The sequence below is a fragment of the Pelobates fuscus genome, chromosome 2 (assembly GCF_036172605.1).
Source record: "Pelobates fuscus isolate aPelFus1 chromosome 2, aPelFus1.pri, whole genome shotgun sequence".
Classification (NCBI taxonomy): domain Eukaryota; kingdom Metazoa; phylum Chordata; class Amphibia; order Anura; family Pelobatidae; genus Pelobates; species Pelobates fuscus.
This window is the reverse complement of record NC_086318.1, coordinates 36,332,924-36,345,697: the sequence shown is the minus strand read 5'-3', so window position 1 is coordinate 36,345,697 and position 12,774 is coordinate 36,332,924. Positions and strand designations below refer to the sequence as shown.

The following is a 12,774-nucleotide window of genomic DNA, read 5'->3' as shown; positions in this document are numbered from 1 at the left end:
ATTTTGTACAATAAAGCACAGTGAATTAACATAGGGATAAACATTTAACAGATTTCACATTTATGGTAACACTGGTATCTCAGAGCTTCATGCATACACTTCACAACCTGTTTATATACTGAGTGAACTGGTCTATATTACATACTTCATTCATGCACAAAGATGAGATAGTTGCACTATATCAAGGGAAAGTTAGCGCTAAGCCTTCAATGTATAGCTGCATTTGAGTTTATTCTGGGTCTGCTTGTGGTGCTCCATTGCACTTAGTTCACTCGTGTGCACCCTATGCATGAATGAACAATTGTATAATTCTTTCACAAAAGAAGGTAGAATCAGACTGACTAAATGAGAGGAGTGAAGCGGGAAAATAGTGGAAACACCTAGGGAAGGGATGAGTGGTGGGGGTGCCCATCTCCATCCGGGGCAGAAGTAGCTTACATCTCTGTGTCGCCACTCCTCTAAACGGTTAGTGTAGTCTTCCCAAAGCTCCCAGACTTTAAGAAAGAGTGTATATGTGTTTCGTACTTGTGCTGTGAGTTTGTCCATGAGATGTGCCTCTGTAATGTTGCGAGTGACCCTGCCCATCTGTGGCATGTCCACTTGTAGCCATGTCTGTGTCATTGCTCTCCTAGCTTCCAGATTCAGTTTGTTTACTAATTTTTTTTTTGTTGTTCTCTCTTAGTTAGCCCGGCCATTGGTTTTGCTATAAAGAAAGTCCAGGGATCATGCTCAATTGGTCTGTGTAGGACCAATTAAGCGCACCACTTTCTGACATGTCCACCACATGTGTATGTATGCTCCCTTCTCCCCCCACCACCTCCAACATGTATCTGTGGGTGTTTTGCCCATTCTACATTGTTTGACCGGTGTGGTGTACCACCTCATGAGTGTTTTATAACATTGTTCTTGGTGTATTACGCAGATGGAAGTCTTTCCTGCTCCCTCCCAGATGTCTTGCCAGTCCCCGCTCTCTAAAGTCTGGTGTAGTTCCGTCTCCCATTGTGAGACATATGTAGGTGTTTGGTTGACGCCGACTGGTGCGCGTAATTGTGTGTATAGAAGTGTGATGAAGCTGGTACGTGGTCCCTCTGACATATACAGTTTTCATAAAAGGTCAGCTTGACCCTGGCCGCGGCCCTCAATTGGGGACGTCTGGTGAAATCCCATAATTGAATGTACATAAAGTGGCCCTTAGCGGTTAACGGGGCTAGGGTTTTTAGGTCATCGAAGGTTCTAAATGTGTCTGCATGGTATAAGTGTTAGTAGCGTTGCATGCCCGTATTTTCAATACCCTTGAAGTCTCTGGCAGTCAGTCCGGGTTCAAATACTTTATTTCAGAGGTATGGCGTCAGTGGTGATGGTGTGTTTGTTAGTGAATATTTGTGGGCCATGATTGAGTTTAAAATTGATGGGCAGCTAGTGTGGAGCTCCGTTCTATCTGCTCTTGGAACCCAAATCCAGAACTGGGAGGTCTGTACTCATGAGTAGCGTTTCTAGATCAGCCCATCTGTGAGCTTCGGGTGGCGAGTGCCATTCCACTATTTACGCCAGTTGAGCCGATAAGTAGTAAAGGTGGAGGTTGGGTAGTCCCAGTCTCCCTCTACTCTTGGGGGTATATAAGGTTTGCCTCGCTCTTCTATGCCTCTTTCTAGCCCAAATAAAGTAATCTATTGCTGTCTGAAGCGTTTTCAGGTCTCCCTTAGTTAATTTTATTGGTAACAGAAGACGTGGCATGAGGTTCATTTTTATACTGTGGAGTTGCCCTATCCACGAGACGGGTTTCTCATGCCATGTGTCTAAGACGTTTAGTAAGGTGTGGATAATGCGCAGGTGATTTTCTGCATATTATTTGTTGGGGTTCGACGTCAATTTGAAGCCCAGATATTTAATGGGCTGCGGGCTGATTTTCAGTTTGGTCATATCTCCTAACCATGTAACATCTGTCTCTGACATTCTTAGGGGCATGCCTACAGACTTATTGATATTAATTTTATATCGCGAAACCTGCTTGTATGTTTCCAACAGGTCAAGGAGACAAGGGACTGAGTCTGTCAGGTCAGTGAGGGTGAATAGGACGTCGTCCACATATGTGGATACTTTAAACTCATCCAATGCCACTTTAATTCCTTTAATTCGTGGGTTTGCTCTGATTAGGTGTAGTAAGGGGATAATGGGCAACCCTAGTGCATGCCATTTTTCAGCTCAAAAGGTTATGGGGTTGCTCCAGGTATTATTGTTTGTGCCCTGGCATTTGTGTAAAGAGATCAAACCGCCATTACAAAGGCAGCTGACAAGTGCATCTTATTCAAGATCGTGAATATATAGTGCCATTGGACTCTGTTGAACATCTTCTCTGTGTCCAGGGGAAGGAGCATAGAAGGCGTTGGAGATCTCTCAGCCCACCATATTAGATCAGCTGCTCACCGTGTATTTTCATACAGTTTTCAGGTGGGAACAAATCCCACTTGATCTGCTTGGATACATTTAGTGAGGAGGGGATTTAAACGGGTGGCCAGTAGTTTGGCATAGACTTTCAGATCACAATTTGAGAGGGATATGGGTGGTAATTGGTGACATTTGTGCCATCTCTACCCGGTTTGGGGATGAGGGTTATGTCTGCCATAGACAGGTCAAGGTTTTGAGTCTCTCCCTCCATCTATCGTTTATACATCTTGGCCAGATGTGGTATTAGGTTTTCCTTAAAAGTCTTGTAATAGGCACCGTCAAACCCGTCGGATCCTGGGGCCTTGTTCCCTTTTAACCCGGTTATGGCTCATTCAACTTAGTCTAATTCGATAGGTGCACCCAAGGGGCAGTCAGTTCCTCTGATAGCCGCGGGAGTTGGGCCTTGTATAGGAAAGCCGCTACGGTTGCTGCGTAAGTGCTATTGTCAACAGCCAATGTGGGAGAGTGGCTATATACTGTGGTGAAAAATCGTGTAAATTCTGCATTTATATCTTGGGGGTTATTAAGGACCGTTCCCTGGGTGATTTTTATGGCAGTGATAAAAGAGGTGTTGTTTTTATGTCTAAGGGCCCTCGCAAGGAGTGTGTCCATTTTATTGGACTTTTCGTATAACAGTCTTTTTGCTCGGACTACTTCTCTGCTCACTTCATCTATTATCAGGTCCCTTTTCAGTCGCCTAATTGTCCTCAGTTTCATGGTCATGGTTTGGGTTGCTGTCTGCTTATGTTACATTTCAGTTTTTTTCTGTTTTGCGTATCTGTTTTTGCAGTTCAGTCAGTCTGTTGTATTTGTTCTTTTTTGTTGGGTTGCTATTTTTATCAGCTGCCCCTGTATTACAGTCTTGTGCGCTGCCCATAGCATTGTTGGCGAAATGTCAGGAGTGTCATTCGTCTGGAAATATTGTGTAATCTCCTGTTGGATTCTTTCCTTTATCTGTGCGTCTCTGAGAAGGGGGGCTCAGCCATCTAGCACCCCGGCAAAGCTCATATTAATGTAACATAACCCTAAGATGACCTGTGAGTGGATATGTACACCAATAGAGAAACCAACGTCGGTCTCATTCTGAGTGAGGTGTTCGGGGTCTGCGTCTGGATATTCCTTTGCCAGGAGCGGGTCATGCTCCAGCGAAGCAGTCCTGTCTGAGTTAACAGTGGCAGGGGTGGGGAAGCCTAGGTATGTTTTGTGTAAGGGGGGGGGGGAGTCTACTCAAGGCCTAACTCTATTGTCCGTCGGTCCTGATAAATAAATCTTCGGTCATGTCGTATGCCTCAATGCTTCCGCTATACATATATCTCATGGGTTCTCTGTTGGGGTATAAGTCCCTGGTAGATCAAATCCTCTCCCTTTTTGGGGCTTCACGATGTAAAATGTTTGGTCTGCAGCTCAGGCCGGTCAGATGGAAGGAGCATATCTTCGGGGACTTCAATATCTATATCTTTCAAGAATGTGAATATGTCCATAGATGGCAGCAGCACCGCTGGTTTTGGGCCGTTGAACACTAGGATCTTGAACAGGTAGCCCCATGCAAAACGGAGACCTTTCTTGCGCAGCAGGTCGGTTACAGATTTCCATTCCCGCCAGTGGATGAGTGTGGCCAGGACGACATCTTGGTACAGTTGTAGGTCAGTCTCTTCATATGTATAGGTATGTGTCCTGCTGTGTCTCAAGATGACCTCCTTTGTTTGAAATAATGCCACTTCATAATAACATCTCTGGTTGGGCTCTTCTTCGGAGCTTCTGGCCTGAGGGATCTGTGGACTCTGTCGACTAGTCATTGGTGTTCAAGGATATCTGGCAGACTTTGGTGAAAGCAGGTTACAAGGGAAGCTTCTATTTCCACCTCCCCCACCGATTCTAGCAGGCCACAGATGCGCAGGTTATTGCGCCTTGATCTATTTGAGACGTCTTCTAGTTCGATCTCCAGATCTGTGTAGGAGTTTGTTGGTGAGGCTTGCGGCTCCATTATGGGCCAAGACCACGTGTGCCATGCATCGCTCTATCGCTGTGGTGCAGGCCCCGATGGCGGAGGTTTTGGCCTTCACTTCGCGGACGTGCAGGCAATTTCAGATGCCAGGTACCCTTTGACTTCCACCAATGGCCTCGGAGGGATTACCTGTGGAGTCAGTCGATCTGGCAGGTCCCTGTGAGTCCATCCTGTTGGGACTGGAGTCTGCCGGTGTGCTATGTGCAGTAGGCCTTTGCAAGGTGAGCATGTCAACCACTGATGGAGCTTCTTTGTGGCCCTTTTTGGCATGCTTGCAGATGGACATCCGTACCAGAGCATGGTCCGTGCTTTTTGTGCAGGTTGGAGCTGATTACAGGGCTATATTATGAGCTTCAGGTGCAGAGCTCTGACTCTATGCAGCCACCCGGGTCGGCGGTCAAACAATGCCCCCCTCTTAGTGTTTTGTTTTGATGACAATTGCAGGAAAGGAATCCGGGTGTGGGGAGAGAAAGCTGTTCACAGTTTAATTGATATGCTTTCCTGAAGAAGTGTGTTTTTAAAGATTTTTTGAATGAGTGGAGACTGGGTGAAAGTCTAACAAAGAGGGGAAGGGTGTTCCATAGGAATGGTGCAGCCTTAGAGAAGTCTTAGGGTGTGAATCAGAGGTAGTAAACACTCAGCTACTTGAAAGATACTTTTGTGTTACCATCTTCAGAAAATCATTATCTTTGATGAAGTAATGTATGGGGTCCACAGGCATCCTGAATTAACAACATTTGAATGACTCTTTAGTTCTAGTGACTCAACATCTGATGTAATATCACCCTTTGCTGTGCGCCTACTATAATGGAAAAAAATGCTAATGGATACTCTGGGAGTGTGATTTAGATTTAGAAATTGAGACTCATGAATGGAGGAAAATTTTGAGAGATACTGCAAGATTTCCATATTTACCACCATTATTGAAAAAAGCTACAAATTAATATAATGCTGGTATCTAGATCCAATTAAAAAAAACACAATAGATAAAAATGAGGGAAGTGCAAACAGCATATATGTGCACAAATTGCTACCATATATTTATTTATTGAACATGTGAACTGGGTATTGGGGATAGCTCTTTTTATATGTATCAAAGGACAAGATGCATTGAGAAAGAGCTATGCCCGAAAAGCTTGCTCACTTGTTCTTCAAATAAATATGTGATATCACTTTGTGCACATAAATGCTGTTTGCGCTCCCCTCTTTGGTGTGTGTTGCATCCACGGTAGGGGCCACCGTGAGATGGATAGCAGCACCATAATCCTGGGAACCCAGTCATCCACCTGGTTTATGCAAACTCCCTCCTCCCCCCACACACAACATAGTGGCAAAATAAACATTCTGACCCAGGGGATAATATGCAGGACAGACACATGGTCATATGGTTTGTGTCTGTCATATCTCTCCACCCCTCCCCCAAGGTCAGGACAGTCACAGATACTAGATCAGTTACTTTTTTAATTACCATGATGCCATTGAAATTTTGAGTGCAATGAAAATTATGTGAATTTTGGAAGTGAATGATGCACTGTGAAAATGACTATTTGACACAGTGAGTTTTGAATACATCGATTTGCACATTCATATTATTATTCAAAATAACTGCTGGGATAGTGTTGGACAATTTTTTTATTTTTTATTTTATTTAAATAGCAATATAACCCTAGTTATTTACCAAGACAAGAAGAGACATTTACACAAAGGAAAAGCTCCTTCAATGAACCAAACAATGATCTTCTCCAGCACTTAATGCAATGCCATTCTCTTTCTATTTCCATTAATATTGATATTTTTTTCTAGGGAACTCATATAATCCCTTTGTTATACTCTGTTCTTCATGACAAGACACAGTTTGCAGAACCAGACAATTTTAATCCAAATCATTTTCTTGACTCAAGAGGGAATTTTGTGAAGAAGGATGCTTTTATGCCATTTTCTGCAGGTAATAAGAAAATATCAATATTTTACAAATTTTTAATCTGAATATAAGAAATGTGATGTATCAAGAGAAAGACTGGGTGTTCATGTCTACTCTTTAGGGAGAGGATAGAGAACATCCAACTAAGTGCAAATAATATACTGGCATAGTGTTAGGAATAGAGTTTTACAGATTATAGATTACAGAATAGTCAAACAAGCCGAAGATCAGAACACAGGGAATCTAATACACAGTATAAACACTCTCTCAGGTAACAAGAACTATGACAGAGCAAAGAAACAAGGACTACCAGGAACTATATATACTCTATACTGGATTGTGATTTGTTACAGAGGACCATGATCTCAAATGTGTATACATCATCAAAGAGCAACACATAATAGGACACTAATGGGCTCCAAGTCATATATGATCTCATAATGAAACACCTGGAAGCAGGGGCGTACCTTGGGCATTTGGCACCCGGGGCAGATCCTATATTTGGCACCCCCCTTTTCCCTGGTTGTAATTTTATTTTAAGGGATACTATAGTGCCAGGAATACAACGCTGTAATCCTGGCACTATAGCTCCCCCTGCCTCCCCAACCTAATATCCCCCCCCCCCCCCCGCCCAGGTAAATAAAGGGTAAAATAATCCCTTTACTTATTTACCTTTTCCCAGCCCTGATGTCCCTCAGCACTGGTTCGACGCTCCGACGAGTGGGTGCTAAGGCGCATGTGTGGCAAATGCTGCACGTACAGTAGACCTCCCAATAGGAAAATCTGACCCTGGTGGCCATCGTGCAGAGCATGAGGGCGTCCAGTGTCAGATACCGGACCAAGGTCCATTTTGATTCAGGAAGCCCTCTATTTGCTGTCTGCAAGACAGCCACTGTGGGCAGACTTAGAGCTGCAATGTAAACATTGCAATGTTTAACATTGCCGCACTAGGTGCAAACAATGCACACAGACCACTTCAATCAGCTGAAGTGGTCTGGGTGCCTACAGTGTCCCTTTAATGCATTTAGCACTGGGCAGTGTTTGTATTTTTCAATGTATTTATCACTGATCAGTGTTTGTGTGTTTGAATGTAAGCATGTTTTTGTATGGAGCATGTGTGAGTGAATGTAGTGTGTTTGCATGTATTGTTGAAATTTGGATGCAGTGGTCTATTTGTGTGTACTGTTAAACACACACACTAGCACACATGCAGAAACATAGACACACAGATGCACACACTGGCACATACAGATGCACAGACACATAGGTACACAAATGCAGATACATAGAAACACAGTCATACACAGATACAGACAAACACTGACACACATACAGACACACAGTCACACATAGGCACAGACACACATATAGATACACAGACACACACACATAGAAAACACTGGCACACAGATACAAACACAAACACAGACACAAAAACAGATACATAGATACACAAACAGATACACAGACACACTGGTATAAGTGTGTGTGTGTAGTATATTGCAGTGTGTGTATTTGTATAGTGGATGCAGTGTGTGTTTGTATAGTGGATGCAGTGTGTGCTTGTGTTGTGTATGCAGTGTGTGTTTGTATTGTGTATGCAGTGTTTGTGTTTGTATAGTGTATGCAGTGTTTGTGTTTGTATACTGTATGCAGTGTGCCTGTGTGTGTAGTGTATGCAGTGTGCGTGTTTGTTAGGTGGATGCAGTGTGTGTGTATATAGTGTATGCAGTGTGTGTTTGTATACTGGATGCAGTGTGTGTGTGTTTATGTAGTGTAATCAGTGTCTGTGTAGTGTATGCAGTGTTTGTGTTGTGTATGCAGTGTGTGTGTTTATGTAGTGTATGCAGTGTGTGTGTGTAGTAGATGCAGTATGTGTGTTTGTGTAGTTCAGGCAGTGTGTGTGTTTGTAGTGTGTGTATAGTGTATGCAGTGTGTGTGTATAGTGTGTTCAGTGTATGTGTATATAGTCTATGCAGTATGTATGTTTAGTGTATACAGTGTGTGTATAGTGTATGCAGTGTGTGTTTGTGTACGCAGCGTGTGTGTTTGTGTAGTGTGTGTGTATAGTGTATGCTGTGTGTGTGAGAACAGAATACCTGCTGCTGCTGGAGGTAAAACGAACGTGGAGACTCCTTAGTACGCCACTGCCTGGAAGCTAGAGATGAGTGGATGTGCATGAGACTTTAGAAGATACATAATTTCTGTGATTGCACTGCGCTGTAAGAGACGGGTATTGTGACATATAGACACTGTAGCTAAATTACAGCCTTGCAGGGACTCTTGCAGGGACTCTGTATTAGACTGACAGATGTCTTTTAACTCATTAGTGACTGAGGTTTTCTGAGACTCCATGACTGAGTTCATTTCAGTGCTTTTGCTTTGAAAACTTACTCTACCTCACATATGTTCAGACAATCACCACTACAACTTGCTGATAGTTCACTATAGTAATTGGAAGAGGTCGGAGTAGCAAACCCACATACAGACAAGTTCTTTGCAATTGGCATGCCTTTTATATATTTTGTATTTCCAAACACATCAGCACATTTCTTATAGTTGCCAGAAAAGATTTTGACATTCTACTTTTTATCTGTCTGTCTAGCATTCTAATTTGTATCTGTCTGTCTGTCTATCATTCGTGCTGTGCAAGACCTCTTTTTATTGGACTAACAGAATTTTAGATTGACAGGCTTTCAGAAGAATCTCCCTTTCTCAAGTCTCATAGATTTCTGAGCAAAAATTACACATAGACTTCAAAGTTGCATTGGAATACAGTGGTTAAAGTGTCATGAGAGCAGATAATACACAGGTCTCATTAGGGTAAGAAAACAAAGAAAATAAACACATTTTTTAAAGGGGCTCCTAAATATTCTGTGTGAGTATCAGAGTGGCAAGAAAGACAAAAAAATCAAGCAAACAAACAGGGCAGGGAATGGTACTGAAGTGGGAGAGTTATAAAAATTACAGTTTAGGAAGATTAACATTGAGTGTTCCTTTAACCCCTTAAGGACACATGACGTGCGTGACACGTCATGATTCCCTTTTATTCCAGAAGTTTGGTCCTTAAGGGGTTAAGATTCTAGAATGTGAATGAAGACATATATACAATCTTGTAATAAATACACATATATACATACACAAAACACATAATTTTGCACATGCTCCTAAGTATAGGAAATCACATCTACACATGCTATTGTATATGCAGATATAATAATAATAATAATAATAATAATAATAATAATAATAATTGTAGTGGAGCGCTAGTTTAACATAGACTTTCTCCGCTGGTATTCCAAGAGTTGCTCAGGATCAAGTAAATTATCACAGGAAGAACAGCATAAGCAGTAAATAAAATAATCCACAAATATCCCATCACATTTCCCAATAACTGGACGACACACAGTATCAGGAGCAGAACTGATATTTAATGACACATACTCTGCTTTAATGCAATTCTCCCATGCAAGGGAGACACCCACAGAAAATTAGGCATTCTCTAATCACCGACTGGTTACATCCCACACATCCCCTCCCCTTAGCCTGAGAGATAACACAATTGACTGTACATTTGAACCACACATTTTTACCCGTTTTCGAGATATACCCCAAGACTATGACTTACACCCAAAATTGCATATCCCCTGATATAAGAAAATGTTACTTGCGCTTTTTCCTTAATCCCTATGTATATTTAGACAAATGGAGGTCATTTAGTTGCTCCAATGGCCATTGGAGGGATGCCCGCCTGCCAACGTCAAGGCAGACCCCCCCTAAGCGGGTCCTAACACTGACCCTTCAGCCTGCTTCCTTGAGCTTCTGGCAAAGATATCTCTAATGAGACAGAAAGGGGTATTTTTTATATACACCCCTTTACTTATTAACCCTTAATAGGGAACACATGGGATGGGTAGCAGCATTGTAACCAGGCTGTGTGATACAAAGTAAATACAAATACAAAAAGAGAAGTCCTGCGCTTAAGCTGCAAGGACTACAACACACATCAGCCCCAATATATAGTAAAAACCAAAGAAAAGAAAATGTTACTTGCGCTTTTTCCTTAATCCCTATGTATATTTAGACAAATGGAGGTCATTTAGTTGCTCCAATGGCCATTGGAGGGATGCCCGCCTGCCAACGTCAAGGCAGACCCCCCCTAAGCGGGTCCTAACACTGACCCTTCAGCCTGCTTCCTTGAGCTTCTGGCAAAGATATCTCTAATGAGACAGAAAGGGGTATTTTTTATATACACCCCTTTACTTATTAACCCTTAATAGGGAACACATGGGATGGGTAGCAGCATTGTAACCAGGCTGTGTGATACAAAGTAAATACAAATACAAAAAGAGAAGTCCTGCGCTTAAGCTGCAAGGACTACAACACACATCAGCCCCAATATATAGTAAAAACCAAAGAAAAGAAAATGTTACTTGCGCTTTTTCCTTAATCCCTATGTATATTTAGACAAATGGAGGCTTAGGGGGGGTCTGCCTTGACGTTGGCAGGCGGGCATCCCTCCAATGGCCATTGGAGCAACTAAATGACCTCCATTTGTCTAAATATACATAGGGATTAAGGAAAAAGCGCAAGTAACATTTTCTTTTCTTTGGTTTTTACTATATATTGGGGCTGATGTGTGTTGTAGTCCTTGCAGCTTAAGCGCAGGACTTCTCTTTTTGTATTTGTATTTACTTTGTATCACACAGCCTGGTTACAATGCTGCTACCCATCCCATGTGTTCCCTATTAAGGGTTAATAAGTAAAGGGGTGTATATAAAAAATACCCCTTTCTGTCTCATTAGAGATATCTTTGCCAGAAGCTCAAGGAAGCAGGCTGAAGGGTCAGTGTTAGGACCCGCTTAGGGGGGGTCTGCCTTGACGTTGGCAGGCGGGCATCCCTCCAATGGCCATTGGAGCAACTAAATGACCTCCATTTGTCTAAATATACATAGGGATTAAGGAAAAAGCGCAAGTAACATTTTCTTTTCTTTGGTTTTTACTATATATTGGGGCTGATGTGTGTTGTAGTCCTTGCAGCTTAAGCGCAGGACTTCTCTTTTTGTATTTGTATTTACTTTGTATCACACAGCCTGGTTACAATGCTGCTACCCATCCCATGTGTTCCCTATTAAGGGTTAATAAGTAAAGGGGTGTATATAAAAAATACCCCTTTCTGTCTCATTAGAGATATCTTTGCCAGAAGCTCAAGGAAGCAGGCTGAAGGGTCAGTGTTAGGACCCGCTTAGGGGGGGTCTGCCTTGACGTTGGCAGGCGGGCATCCCTCCAATGGCCATTGGAGCAACTAAATGACCTCCATTTGTCTAAATATACATAGGGATTAAGGAAAAAGCGCAAGTAACATTTTCTTTTCTTTGGTTTTTACTATATATTGGGGCTGATGTGTGTTGTAGTCCTTGCAGCTTAAGCGCAGGACTTCTCTTTTTGTATTTATATCCCCTGATATCCCTGATCTGGATGAGCAACATACTCAAAAATCACCCAGATCAGTTCAGGGGTTCGGAAATTTCTTGGAGGTCTTCGTTTTACCGACCACACACGAGGTAGTAGCCGAAAAGAGTGCCATGGGTTTTGGCCTTGCGGTCAGACTCCGTTCGCGTGGTGAAAACCTCAAAATAAGTCACTACAATGGACTCTGCCTGGGTTCGTATTTTTCCCCTCGTTTGGGTGGAAGTATGGAGGTCTCTGCAGTGTTCGCATGGTCGAGTCTCCGATTTGGGTTCCAGACACTCGATGACCAAACACCGCTGGTGCGTTCGTATGGCAAGATGGCCACCGCCACGTGTTCGTATGCTGAACAGTGCCCACCCAGTGAATATATAGTGTGATTATGCGGTTATCAATCAGGAAAGTGTGAATAGCTATGAGGATGTCAATTAGAGCCACGTTCCTCTCCGGGGTGGCCTGGTTGTTTGGTAGTTTGTCCGTTTGTCAGTAGAGGTATTTAACAGGTTTGCAATTGGGTTTCTACCGAACAACCAGACGAATGCTTCAGCAGCCAACTTGTTACTTCTTTTCTCAAAAGTAACGAACTGTTGGAAATTGAACAAAATATTGCAACAATCAAAGTTATGCACAGCCAAAATTAAGGATGGTGGTTAGTAGTCAAACACAATCCGCTACAATAATAATAATAAGCATGTCATTAGAATGGTATGGGTACATATGATAGAATGGTAAAATAATGATGGGAAAGGGGTCATATAAAACCTTTGTAGTGGGACTGGAAGCCCAAATCAATAAAGGAGGTTCCCCAAAATGTTTGTCATTCCAAGAGTGCAATATTCTGTTAGTCCAGTAAAAAAGGTATTACAAGATACTAAATGCATCTGTTATTTTACATCTGCATCACTGGACTAATACAGCTACAATCTCTACTTCA

The 12,774-nt window shown here is 42.5% G+C and overlaps 1 protein-coding gene across 1 annotated transcript in view; it reads left to right on the top strand.

Annotated features, from left to right (window-relative positions):
- LOC134586526 (cytochrome P450 2C15-like) overlaps positions 1–12,774 on the top strand; it is a 60,570-nt gene that overhangs the window by 44,232 nt on the left and 3,564 nt on the right. Inside the window, exon 7 of the mRNA XM_063442085.1 lies at positions 6,254–6,395. Coding sequence (XP_063298155.1) covers positions 6,254–6,395 — 142 coding nt within the window. The remainder of the gene's footprint in view (positions 1–6,253; positions 6,396–12,774) is intronic.